The sequence below is a fragment of the Mustela erminea genome, chromosome 2 (genome assembly GCF_009829155.1).
Source record: "Mustela erminea isolate mMusErm1 chromosome 2, mMusErm1.Pri, whole genome shotgun sequence".
NCBI lineage: Eukaryota > Metazoa > Chordata > Mammalia > Carnivora > Mustelidae > Mustela > Mustela erminea.
In genome coordinates, this window is record NC_045615.1 from 158,755,057 (window position 1) to 158,768,358 (window position 13,302).

The 13,302-nt window shown below is 44.0% G+C and overlaps 1 protein-coding gene across 1 annotated transcript in view; it reads right to left on the reverse strand.

The window, feature by feature from the left end:
* The window catches only part of PPEF2 (protein phosphatase with EF-hand domain 2), a 32,954-nt gene extending 26,467 nt beyond the window's left edge, over nucleotides 1-6,487 (reverse strand). The window contains exons 1-2 of the mRNA XM_032334606.1: nucleotides 6,407-6,487; nucleotides 3,046-3,183 (exon numbers count right to left, since the gene is read on the reverse strand). Coding sequence (XP_032190497.1) covers nucleotides 3,046-3,100 — 55 coding nt within the window. The 5' untranslated portion in view covers nucleotides 3,101-3,183; nucleotides 6,407-6,487. The remainder of the gene's footprint in view (nucleotides 1-3,045; nucleotides 3,184-6,406) is intronic.
* Between the last annotated feature and the right edge of the window lie 6,815 nt (nucleotides 6,488-13,302).

Genomic DNA, 13,302 nt, shown 5'->3' on the forward strand with positions numbered 1-13,302 from the left:
TGCTCCAGCTTTGTGTGCTAGACCCGAGGGTACAAGTTACAGATGGGCCTGGCGGTTCAGACCCCGTGTTAAGACCGAGGCAGGGCCCCTGGGGGCACCAAGGCACCAGGCAGCAAATAAACAGCTGTTGTAGAAGCAAGCCTCCAGGGGTGCCTGGCTGGCATAGTCAGTAGAGCATGCGACTCTCTTTTTGTCTTTTTTTTCCTTCCTTTTTTTTTTTTTTTTTTTTTTTAAAGTAAGCTCCATACCCAGTGTGGGGCTTGAACTCACAACCCTGAGATCAAAAGTCACATGTTCCACCAACTGAGCCAGCCAGGCACCCCAAGAGCACGCAACTCTTGGTCTCAGGGCTGGGAGTTTGAGCTCCATGCTGGGTGCTGAGATTACAATTAAAATCTCTAGGGGTATCTGGGCGGCTCAGTCAGTTAAGCATCTGCCTTTGGTTCAGGTCATGATCTCAGGGCCCTGGGATCCAGGCCGGTGTCAGGCTCCCTGCTCAGGGAGAGTCCGCTTCTACCTCTCTCCCACCTGCTCATGTGCCCTCTTCCTCGAATAAAAAAATAAAATCTTAAAGGGGCGGGGGGTGGGAGGTCGGGGTACCAGGTGGTGGGTATTAGAGGGGGCACGGATTGCATGGAGCACTGGGTGTGGTGCAAAAACAATGAATACTGTTACGCTGAAAAGAAATAAAAAATTAAAAAAATAATAAAATAAAATCTTAAAAAAAAAAAAAAAAAGAACAAGAGCCTCCAGGCCCAGCTACCCAGAGAATCACGGACAAACCACCAACTGGGCCCTTTGCAAATTCCAGACCCACAAAATCACGGGCAGAGAAAATGGTCGTCCTAAGCCACTAAGTTTTGGGATAGTTTGTTATGCAGCAACAGATAATTGGGACAGTAATTATATAAAATGCTTTATTTACAAAGTTATAAAACAAATTTAAAGCAAAGTGAAAAGTACATCAATCCCCAAAGATGAAAAGCAAAAGTTTAGGGGTGCCTTGGGTGGTTCAGTCAGTTAAGCAGTCAAGTCTTGATTTGGGCTCAGTAATAACCTCAGAGTGGTGAGATTGAGCCGGTGTCTGTCTCCAAGCTGAGCGCTGAGCCTGCTCAAGATTCTCTCTCCCTCCGCCTTTTCCCCTCCCCCACAACGCACACATGCACCCTCTCTCTCTCTCTCTCTCTCCAAAAAAGCGAACGTTAAACAAGTGAATCTAATCTTACATAAGTCAGGAACACAGACAGGAGTTATTTCAAACGACTTGAGAATTCAATAATTTGTACATCCCTAGTACAATAATTTGTACATTCCCTAGAATGTATCCAAAGGACAAAAAGAACTTCAAAGAAATCTTAAAGAATTTTCAGGGATCACGTTGTTAGTATTCTGAAACTACTATTTATACATGGTAGGATAGAGTAAATAGCACTATTTTAATGTCACTAGGAAAAAAGATTTTTAATAAAGTGATAGTTATAATATCGAGGCTATTAAGTAAAAATGTTGTGTTTCTGAATATAAATTACTCATGGTGGGTTTTTTCTCCCAAATAATACATGCTTTCTGGATTTGTTCACTGAAAAGTTATAGAAAAGTATAGGCCAACCAGGAAGCAATGAACATCCCTAATAAAGTAGCAGCTACTCCTGGGGACAAGAAGGTGCAAAATGACCCTGGGACACATTGTGAAGCGAGACAGCAAGGAAGCCACGAGCTTACAGAGATGCTGAAGCCAAGACAAACAAGGGTTGTCACTATTCCCCTTGCCTTCCTCCTACAGCTTTGGCTGCCTCTCCGCAGCCCCCTTCGCTGACTCATGCTCTTGAACCTGGTGCTCAAGTCCTGGAGCCCTTCATGGCTCTGTCCACCGGCCTCCAAAATGCTGATGTGAATAGGCACCACCTTCTCGGTATTCTACCTGCATGTCTCGTGGATGCCTCAACCCTAACATGGACGAAAGCCTCGTCTTCCCTCTAGTCAGACTTGGTTCTCCTCCACTGTCTTGATGTCAGTCACTGGCATTCATTCCTGCCCTGTCTTGCTAGCCAGGAAAGCGGACATCATTCTTTTTTTTTTTTTTTTAAGATTTTTAAAAAAAAACTTATTTATTTGACAGAAATAGACAGAGCGAGAGAGGGAACACAAGCAGGGGGAGTGGGAGAGGGAGAAGCAGGCTTCCCGCTGCACAGAGAGCCCGATGCAGGGCTCGGTCCAGGACCCTGGGACCATGACCAGAGCCGAAGGCAGACGCTTCATGACTGAGCCCCCCAGGTGCCCCCGTGGAAGTCATTCTTGATCCATTGCTCTCCCTCACCCCACACACCCACAGTTGGATCCCGTCACTTCGACCTCCTGGACATTGTTGGGCTTCACCCTCGTCCCTCCATCTCTGCTGCCCAGACTCTGGACCGAGGTATCATCACTTTCTGCTTAGACGACTTTAGTGGCTTCTGGACTGTTCCTCCTTCTACCCTCACTCCCTCTGATCCCTCCTTCACAGAAGCCGGAGGTCTTTAAATCTTTAAATGGGTGTGTGTTACTCTAAACTCCCTATTTTGAATTCTTCAATGGTTCTTCACTCCTTTAGGATAAAGTTAAAACCCTACAGACCCTGAGTGATCTGGGCTCTGCCGACCTCGACAGCCTCATGTCATGCCGTCCTCTCTCTCGTTCGCATCAGACCATTCAGTTGTCCTTTTCTACCTCATGACCTTTGTACATACCGAAGCCTCTACCTGAAATGTTCCTTCATCTGCTAATTGCCCAATGGTATTTCATCGACTGGTGCATGTATAATTTGGGATAACCCCTCGAGGACAACACTGACTCCTCAGTACACTTTAACTCGGTCAAATATAGTTCATCAGCTCCTACGATAGTCAGCTGACACTCTGGTGGTCTCGTCATAAGGAGGAGAAGCTGATTTTCAAGAGTTGCCCGAGGAGAACTATAATGGTTCCTTCTTCCATTCTGAGAAGCCCCTCTCTATCCAGTGCAGGCTTTGGGGTACATACAGCTGGTTGGGGGATGGGAAACACATACCGTTCTCTGCGTTCTGGAAAGCAAAGTGATGTTGGGTTGAGGTACCACTTCCCATAGTGTAGGTTCAAGGCTTCTCGGGGACACAGATAGCTGGTTGGAGGGAGAACGGGTGCTTTGCTGACAAAAGGAAGCGGGACTCTGAAAGAAGGGATTTCAGACAGAATGTTAGTTCAGATAGACCAAGTTATCTATGGACCTTGTCTCCCACATTGTAGAAACCACGAGACTATCATCGGAGAGTACTTTCCCCGCCTCTGCAGTGTCTGTGCGTGCGTGTTCCTCCCTCTCTCACCGCTCTCCCAAGTTTCCAGCCTTTCTGCTAGCTTTTCCTTTTCAGTCTAGAAACATCCTGAAGTCTCTTCTCTTCCCATCTCAGATTCCGTAGATTCCTGTATCTCTCCAGCTACCATCCGGTTCCCCTTGTCTTCTCATTCAGACTTCTCCTGTGAGCAGACTACATATTTTCTCCTTAAATCCTCTCCAGACCATTTTTTCATCTTACCTATTGATCAAAACCTTTCGTGCTGTTGTCTCCAATGCCTCCGTCTTCTCAGTCCTTACCTTACCCAAACAACAAAACCATCTGTTTCCACAAGCCCTACCTTGACCAAAACGCTATTCCTTGGGTTTCCACAATGCCAGACACCCTGGCCTTTGCTCTACCTCTCTGACTATCTCTCTCCTACTTGAGCTCACTTTTCTCTGTCTTTTAAATGTCCATTTTTATTTGTCATCTGGCCTCAAATGTCAAGCCTCCTCACTTGGAACATGGTCCCTGGATGAATGAATCAATACACAACTACCATTTTCCACCTCTCAAATCTGTAACTCCAGCCCACATTATCCATATACGTCAACCCCACATACTCAGCTCCCTGCTAAACTTTCAGCAGGCTGCCCTGGTTTACCACAAACAGCACTCATCTCCCTAAGAGCTCACCCCGCCGGCTTCATCGCTCTTCTCCCCTTTCTGCAGACTCTGCTCTTTGACCACCATGACCGATGGTTTTTGTTCTGACTTGGAATAATCTTCCTATCCTGCCCTTCTTGGTTAACTTGGCTAACTTTACTGATTCTTTTTTTTTTTTTTTTAAAGATTTTATTTATTTATTTGACAGACAGAGGTCACAAGTAGGCAGAGAGGCAGGCAGAGGGGAGGGGAAAGCAGGCTCCCCGCTGAGCAGAGAGCCCGATGCGGGGCTCAATCCCAGGACCCTGAGATCATGACCTGAGCCGAAGGCAGAGGCTTTAACCCACTGAGCCACCCAGGCGCCCCAACTTTACTGGTTTCCTTAAGGCTCACTTTGGGTATCAACTTAGGGAAGCCACTTTGACAGGCCCCTCCTGTGAGCTCCTGAATATCCTATTCATGTCCCCATCTCTGCAATAACATAGTTTCCTATTTTGCATCTCTCTACCATTAGACTATCAGTTCCTTGAGCGCAAAGGCTGTGTATGAGCAAATATATCATTATATCTCTAGAAATCAGCATGGGTCTGACATGTGGCAGGAATTCAATAAACATTAATAAATAAGATATTTAAGGTGTTTTTAATATATGGTAGAATCAATATATGTTGTTAGATTGGATCTGATGTATTTATTTTAAAATATCAGTAGCCAGGGGCGCCTGGGTGGCTCAGGGGGTCAAGCCTCTGCCTTCGGCTCAGGTCATGATCTCAGGGTCCTGTGGATGAGAGCCCTACATCTGGCTCTGTGCTCAGCGGGGAGCCTGCTTCCCTCTCTCTGCCGGCTCTATGCCTACTTGTGATCTCTCTCTCTCCGTCAAATAAATAAATAAAATAAAAAAAAATCTAAAAAAAATATCAGTAGCCAAAAACATACCCCTGGCTTAAATTTAGGAAGCAGTAAAAGACATACTATCTTAATATATCACTGCTACGAACTGAATGTGTCCCCCATAAATTAACAAATTAAAGTCTTAACTCTCAATGTGATGGTATTTGGAAGTTGGGCTTTTGGAAGTTAGGAAGTTGGAAGTTAGGTGAAGTCACGAGAGTGGTGATCAAAGGATGGGATAAGTCCTTATAAGGTCCCGATCTCAGGGTCATGAGATCGAGCCCCACGTGAGGCCCTGAGTAGGGGCTCTGTGCCCAGTGGGGCGTGTGCTCAGGATTCTCCCTGTCCCTCTGCCCTTCCCCCCTTCCTGCTCATGCTCTCTCGTCCCCAAATAATAACCAGCTTAAGTATTTTATCAGTACAGAATTAAGATAATGCATCATGGTAGATTAGTAGTTGAAAGGAAGAGTATTCAGCCATGACAAAGAACAAGGCAAATGTATATGTAACGGTACGAAAATATCCCCGAGATAAATCATTACATGAAGAAAAGCAAATTGCAGATCAGTATGCTTACTATGATCTCATCTATATAAAAATATGTCAGTAAATGTAAAATCAAATAGCACATACCAAACTGTTAATAGTGATTATCTCTGGGGGATGGGCTGATGTGACAAACTTTCATTTTTAACTTACATAGTTTTATTATAACTTTGATAATTAAAAATCAATCAATCATATTTTCTAAAAATGTTTCCATATAAGAAAGAAATTAGGAAGTGGCTCTGACTAAACAGGTGTCAGATATGGTTGCCTTAACAGAAAAAAACGGTACCTCGACAGATCTGTAAAGAACATTCTAGAAGTCACTAGGAAAAATGAATAGAAAGGAGAACTAAAATGCTTCTCAAGGGCAAAAGTGAAAGGTTCATCAAACCAAACGTGGAAAGGAGGCTGATGTAGTCTCAGATGGTTGAACCGATACCTTCCCGAAAGGACTAGCCGCTTTTCCTGCTAGTGATTCCCCGGCGGAGCCGTCTTTTCGGGTGAATAGCTCATCTTCAGCACCAAAGTGAGACCCCCGCCCTTCTAGGATTTGACTTAGCATCATCCGTATCTGACATTTTCATTAAAAAAAAAAAATGTTGGCGGGTGCCTGGGTGGCTCTGACGGCTGAGCGCCAGACTCTCGGCTCCTGCCCAGGTCACGATGTCCTGGCCTTGAGATGCGGCCCTGCGTGGCTCTGCCCTGGGCACCGAGTCTGCTTTGCATTCTCTCCCTCCACCCCCACCCCTTCCCTGGGCTTGCTGTGTGCCCGCGTGCCCCTGTGCTCTTTCTAAAATAAACAACATCTTAAAAAAGAAAAAAATGGCATTAGTTGTTTACCTTCCCACTAAATGAACCTCAAAACACACACAGCAAAGACCTCCCCGGGAGAGTTGGTACCGGGTGCTTCCTCTGCCCTCCGCCCACAAACCAAACCTGTATTTACCTCCCGAGTAAGAACTCTGTCTGTTGCCCTCTTTTCTGTAATGAGGCTAGAAAGCAAGCTCTTACCTTCTTGGTAGCCTTTTCTAGGACACAAAGGAGGCAGAAGCCTCTTTAACACACGGGTGTGACCTCCATCCTGGCTTCCGAGCTGGCTGAGGGCCCCCGGCTGGTGCAGTGTCTTCCGGACCCACACGGCAGGTGCAGAAGGCGCCGGCCCAGGCGGGCACACCTTCCCCCAGAGGCAGCCAGGACATCCAGAACCGCGGCCAGGCGGTCAGGGCTCCCGGCCACACGGCGGTAGGCCCCCCTTGACCTTGATCCGAGCAGGCCTGCGAGGGGGATTCGAAAGGGGAAGTTGCATAGTCGGGGTGTCTCCCTCCTCCCTGGGCCCAGATCCTGAAGACAGTGTCTCCTGGGCTCTCGCCCACCTAGCCAGAGGTCTAAGCCTTCTTACTCCCCCGGATTAGGAGACTGTGTTTCCCAAGCCACGTCGGCACAGCCTGAGCTCCTTAACCCAGAAATAGAAGAGGGATGAGCACACAGGGCGTGGGGCTCAGAGCCGTCTGGCCTCGGGGTCCACCCTGCAGCCCCCAGGACCCCAGGCTCTCCTCCCTCCGCTGGCTTTTCTCTGTTCGCAAAAGGTGATGGAAACATCTTGCCTTTTCTTGTCGACTTCTCCTACGTTTCTTGTTTACTTTTCTTTGGACATCACATAAACAATTAATACGTTAAAATATTAATCACTATTCCCAGATAACTTACTTTGTCAATTCATCTAAGATGCGCTTGAGTGGGCTGGTGGGTACCCAATGTGCCCTGTGAATCTGCAGAGAAATTTACACTCTATTGGCATCTGTTTAGTAGGTCAAGCTTGTTATTCAAATCCTCCAGATCCTTATGTATTTTTCCTTCTCTGTTTGTCTCAGAAAAAAATGTTTGGAAGATTTCTCTAAATACGGATTTAGCCATTTACCCTTGAATTCCTGAATCTTTGCATTATGTTTTGTAGCTCTGTATTAAATATATATTGAATCATATAAGATTGCCATTATATAATTATATATGTGTAATACATGAAGACTTATGGGTGCTTTTCTTGGTAGAGGGTGATTTATCAAAATAAAATATCACTCAGCCAAAATCCATTTGGGCTTGAATTCTCTTTTGTCTGATACTGGTATTTTCACATTGACTCACGTTTGTTAGTGGTTGATTACTAACAGTTTCCCCCTAATTCACGAAAAGTTAAAAAGACGAATAAAGCCCTGTGTTATTGAGAATATGAGAAAAGGAGCCTCTCCATACACTGTTGCTGGGAATGTAAATTGTTTCATTTGTTGGAATTAAACTAGATTAAATTTTAATTGTGATTTATTGAATTATGTGCTTATTTTTAGCTAAGAAACATTACATTCCTTTTAAAATATTTGTTATTTTAATGGAGTTGATACACAATGTTACATTAGTTCCATGTCTACAACATAGTGATTCAACAGCTCTATATGTTAAGCTGTGCTCGCAAGTTAGCTCCCATGTGACACCGAACAACACTATTACAATAGCATTGACTGTGTTGTGCCTTTTCTTCTCGTGACTTATTCATTCTGTAACTGGAAACCTGTATCTCCCACTCCCCTTCACCTATTTTGTCCATCTTCCCACCCCTTTCCTCTCTGGCGACCCTCAGTTTGTTCTCTATATTTATGGGTCTGATTCTGCTGTTTATTCATTCTGTTTTTACATATGAATGAAATCATATGGTATTTGTTTTCCTCAATATGACTTGTTTCACTTAGTATAATACCCTCTAGGTCCATCTATGTTGTCTCAAAAGCACAATCTTATCCTTTTTATGGCTGTGTAATATTCCATCAAATATACACACCATATCTTCCTTCCCAATTCATCTGTCCATAGGCACTTAGGTTGCTCCCTCCCATTTCTTGACTATTGTTAATAATGCTATAATAAACACAGGAGTGAATATATCTTTTCAAATTAGTGTTTTCATTTTGCCCTGGGGGGGGGTACTGATAGTGGAATTATTGGATTCCTGGATCATATGGTATTTCTATTTTTAATCTTTTGAGGAAACTCCATACTGTTTTCCGCAGTCACCATACCAATTTACATTCCCACCAATGGGATACATGAGTTCCTTTTTCTGCACATTCTTGCCAACACTTGATATTTCTTGTCTTTGTGGTTTTAGACATCATGATAGATAGATATGAGGTGACACCTCATTGTGTTCCGACTGGGCATTTTCCTGATGATTAGTGATATTGAGCATCTTTTCGTGTGTGTGTTGCCCATCTCTGTCTTTTTGGAAAAATGTCTGTTCAGGTCTTCTGCCCATTTTTTTACTGGATTGTAATTTTGGTGTTGCATTGTATTTTTTATACAATACATGTTCTTTTTATATAATACAATGTTCTTTATATAGTTTGGATATGAATCCCTTATTGGATATATCACGTGTAAATATCTTCTTTCATTCAGTGGTTGGTTTTATTGTTTTGTTGGTAGTTTCCTTTGCTGTGCAGGCCAGGTGTCTATTTTGATGTGGTCCCAACAGTTTATTTTTGCTTTTGTATGTCTTGCTTCAAGAGACAGATCTAGAAAAAAGTTGCTATGGCTGATGTCAAAGAAGTTACTGCCTATGGTCTCTTACAGGATCTTTATGGTTTTAGGTCTCATATTTAGGTCTTTAACCCATTTTTAATTTATTTTTCTGTATGGTTCAAGTAAGTAGGTCAGTTTCATTCGTTTGCATGTAGCTGTCCAGTGTTCCCAGTACCATTTATTGAAGAGAATGTCTTTTCCCCTTTGTATATTCTTGCCTATTGTCATAGATTATTTGACCATATAAGTATGGGTTCATTTCTGGGCTCTCTATTCTGTTCCATTGATCTATGTGTCTGTTTTTGTGCCAGTACCCTACTGCTTTTGATTACTACAGCTTTGTAATGTAACTTGAGGTCTGGAATTGTGATTACCTCCAGCTTTTTTCTTCTTTTTCAAGATTACTTTGGCTGCTTGGGGCCTTCTGTGGTTTCATAAAAATTTTAGTATTGTGAATTCTAGTTTTGTGAAAAATGCTGCTTTCAATTCAGTTACAAATCTGTAATATGTAAACCTTTTGATCTAGAAATTTCACTTTTAAATATTTCTAGAACTATACAACTCCCCCACACAAAAATATAAAAGAATTTTCATTACTGTGTTGTTCATGATCACAAAAAATTAGAAGCAACTTAAAAATTCATAAATTACAGAACAGTTAACCAAGTTATTGTACCTACAGAAGAGTTCTATGAGGTCATTAAAAAAAATATAGCTCAATATCCTCTGTCATGGAAAGGTGGTTTCCATTTCTTGTTATGTGAACAAGACAACTCGCTGAATTATATAATCTAACCTCATTTAGAAGAAATATTCTATTTTACCAATCATGTCTTCTAGTATCTGTATGGATGCTTTGACGTCTTGGGGCCTTGCTGTCCCCCAGCAAGGCAATGCCCTTCCCAAGGTTGGCTGATTCCTACCTATGGCAAAGGACTGCAAATACCCTTTCTTATGCAGGTCCCCCAATACAGAGTCTACATCCCCCAACCTGGGTCTGTAGGAGCTTTTACACCCAAGGACACTGTTTCCCTGCCCTCATTACCCAGGGCCACTATCCAACAACTTAGGGCAGTTCCTATACCCTGGGGCTGATGAAATTATTCAAACCAGCCGGTCATAGACCTGTCTAGCCTGCTCACACCGTGTCAGCACGTTCCTTCCCTCAAAAACCACAAAAATTCTCTGATTTACACACAGTTCCCTGATCTGTCTGCCTGCAACCAATCTTGGTATTCTTTCCTGTGGTACAGCAGGCACCTGCTCTGTCCCCTCCCTCTAATAGCAACTGGCCCCTGATCTGTTAGCCTCACAGAGCTGAGTAAAATCTACATTTTAAAACACATAAGCACTAAAAAAACCTCTTCATGAACACAGATGGCAGTGATCTCTAGGGAATGCTGCCGGGGAGAGTACAGTCTCTGAGTGGCAAAGGATTTCCACTATGCACTGTTTGATTGATTGATTTAAAGATTTTATTTATTTTTAGAGAGAAAATGAGTGCAGGGAAGGGCGGAGGGGGACAGAATGTCGAGCAGACTCTGCACTGAATGTGGAGCCCTACACGGGGCTCGATCTCGCGACCCTGAGATCACAACCTGAGCCCAAACCAAGAGTCGAATGCATGACTGGCTGAGTCACCCAGGTGCCCCTGGTTTATTTACGTATCTTTTAAGGATTTTATTTATTTGAGAGTGTGCGAGCAGGTGGGAGGGACAGAGGGAGCGGGAGAAGGAAGCAGTCTCCGCACGGAGCGTGAGGCCTGATGAGGCTGGTTCCCTCCCACGCCTGAGACCGTGACCGGAGTTGAGACCAAGAGTAGGAGGCTTGACGGACTGAGCCACTGAGGCAGCCCTGATTTATTTTTATAAAAGGCGTATGTTCCTCGTGTACTTAAAAAAAAATAAAATACTTTAAAAATCAACTCTATCCATCTCCTATACAACCACTGTAGGCCAAGCCATGTCCATTTCCTAGGAACATTTTTTATTAAACATATTTTTGGCTTTTAAAAATGTTTTGTTGTGATAAGAACAGTTAACATGAGCTCAGCCCTCTTACTGAATTTTTAGGTGTAAAATACAGTATTGTTAAGTAGACTATACATCTGGACTTGTACATCTGGTCTCTAGAACTCATTCATCTTGCCTCACTTGCAGAACCTCTTCCTAGCACCTAGCTTCTGAGTCTATTTTAGATATTTTGTAGAGGAGGAAAATCCTTTTTTCCTACCCTTTCAGGATCCCTAGCTGGGTCTGAGAATTAAAGTGACAAAGGCAGATTAATAGGAGAAAAACATACAGAATTATTCAGGAGAAGTTTCACATGACACGAGGGCCTTCATAAGGAAACAAAGACCCAAAGAGACGGGTCTGTGCATTTTTATGGGACGTTGGATGACAAGGAAGCAGACACGGAGGCTTGCGGTAGGCTAAGGAGTATGAGGTAATTTTAGTAACTCAGGGAGGACTGCTCGTTAGGATTCTTTTGGGTCCCACCGTCTTCAAAGACAAGAAGGCTCCATTCCTCTGGGTATGGGGAGGACACCTCCCCAGGAGGGTTCTAGGACCTGTTTGCAGGATGAATGGCTGGGGGAGGAGGTCAGAGCGGCTCTCCTGCTTTTACTATTCTCCCAGATTTCTTCACTTAAAATATTCAATGCGCCGACGTGCCATGTCCTGGGGTTGTGAGTCCTGAGCCCCATCGACCCCAAGTAAGTGGAAGGTGCAGTCTTCGTCCTTCTGTGACTCGCCCGTTTCACTCAGGATCATGTCCTCAAGTTCATGCGTGCTGTCACCGACTTTGTAAAGCCTGAAGGACATTTCATCATGTGCACATACCCACGTTTTCTTCATCCATTCGTCTGTCTGTGAACATTAAGGTTGTTTGCACATCTTGCAATCCATCTTAATTTTTTAGCTGGTCTACTAACATGTCACGCTAGCTGATTTTCACTTTTCCAGTATCCGCTCCCAACAAGGTACTCTCCATAATTACACAGAATGAATTTTTTAAAAAATCCCTCTTCAGTGCTTTGATTTCTGGGTATTTTGGAGGGATAAATACCCTGAAAAAACATTCCCACTACAAAACTAAAGATAATAAACAAGCATCTTTCTTAAAAGCCGGATACTTAGCTGAGCTAGCAAGCAACCAGAGGGGACGAAGGAACATAGGAAGGACGGGCATAAAGAGAAGCTCGGGTGGGGAGCTGGCACCGGAGGCATGGTGGCCCGAAGGACGTTTGCTGGTCCCAGGAACTTAGACCCCTGGGTTCTTCGACATTTGCGTCGGGAGTGGGGGATTAAGGGACACGGCCTTAGATGCACAGAAGATAGAGTTAGAACATAAGCCTGCACAGCGCCTGGCTCTCCTCTGTGAAGCTGGAACCACAGGCTTGCCCTCACATAATGTAAACTGAGGCTTCAGTTTATACTGAATGTTCTAAGAAATCACACGCTGAGAAATGAACAGACCCGTGTCCTTTCTGGGCAGCATACAGTCCATGCTGGTCTTTAGGATTTCCAAGGGAACAAAATCCAAAAGTATGGAACACCACAGAAACTTCCATGAGGGAGAGTGAGTGAAAACAAACAGCCAAGTTAGACACCTGAAGGTTTGGTGATTAAATTTAGAAGCAGAGTATAAAATAAGTAGGGGTTAAGAAGTTTAGCAACAGGGGCACCTGGGTGGCTCAGTGGGTTAAAGCCTCTGCTTTCGGCTCAGGTCATGATCCCAGGGTCCTGGGATCGAGCCCCACATCGGGCTCTCTGCTCAGCAGGGAGCCTGCTTCCTCCTCTCAGGAATATATTCCTGCAATTGCACTACTGGGTATTTACTCCAAAGATACAGATGTCGTGAAAAGAAAGGCCATCTGTACCCCAATGTTTATAGCAGCAATGGCCACAGTCGCCAAACTGTGGAAAGAACCAAGATGCCCTTCAACGGACGAATGGATAAGGAAGATGTGGTCCATATACACTATGGAGTATGATGCCTCCATCAGAAAGGACGAACACCCAACTTTTGTAGCAACATGGACGGGACTGAAGGAGATTCTGCTGAGTGAAATAATAGATTCTTGAGGAATCCCCACACTGTTCTCCAAAGAGGCTGCACCAACTTGCATTCCCACCAACAGTGTAAGAGGGTTCCCCTTTCTCCACATCCCCTCCAACACATATAATAAATAAATTTATTATCCTTGCTACAAAGAATTCAGTAGATTCACTAAAGAAATATTTATGATTTTGCAGAAAAAAATAAAGACATGGCCTGGAATCTGTCATTGCAAGAGAAATCCACCCCCCTACTCTCCACGTCCTGTCCCCACACCG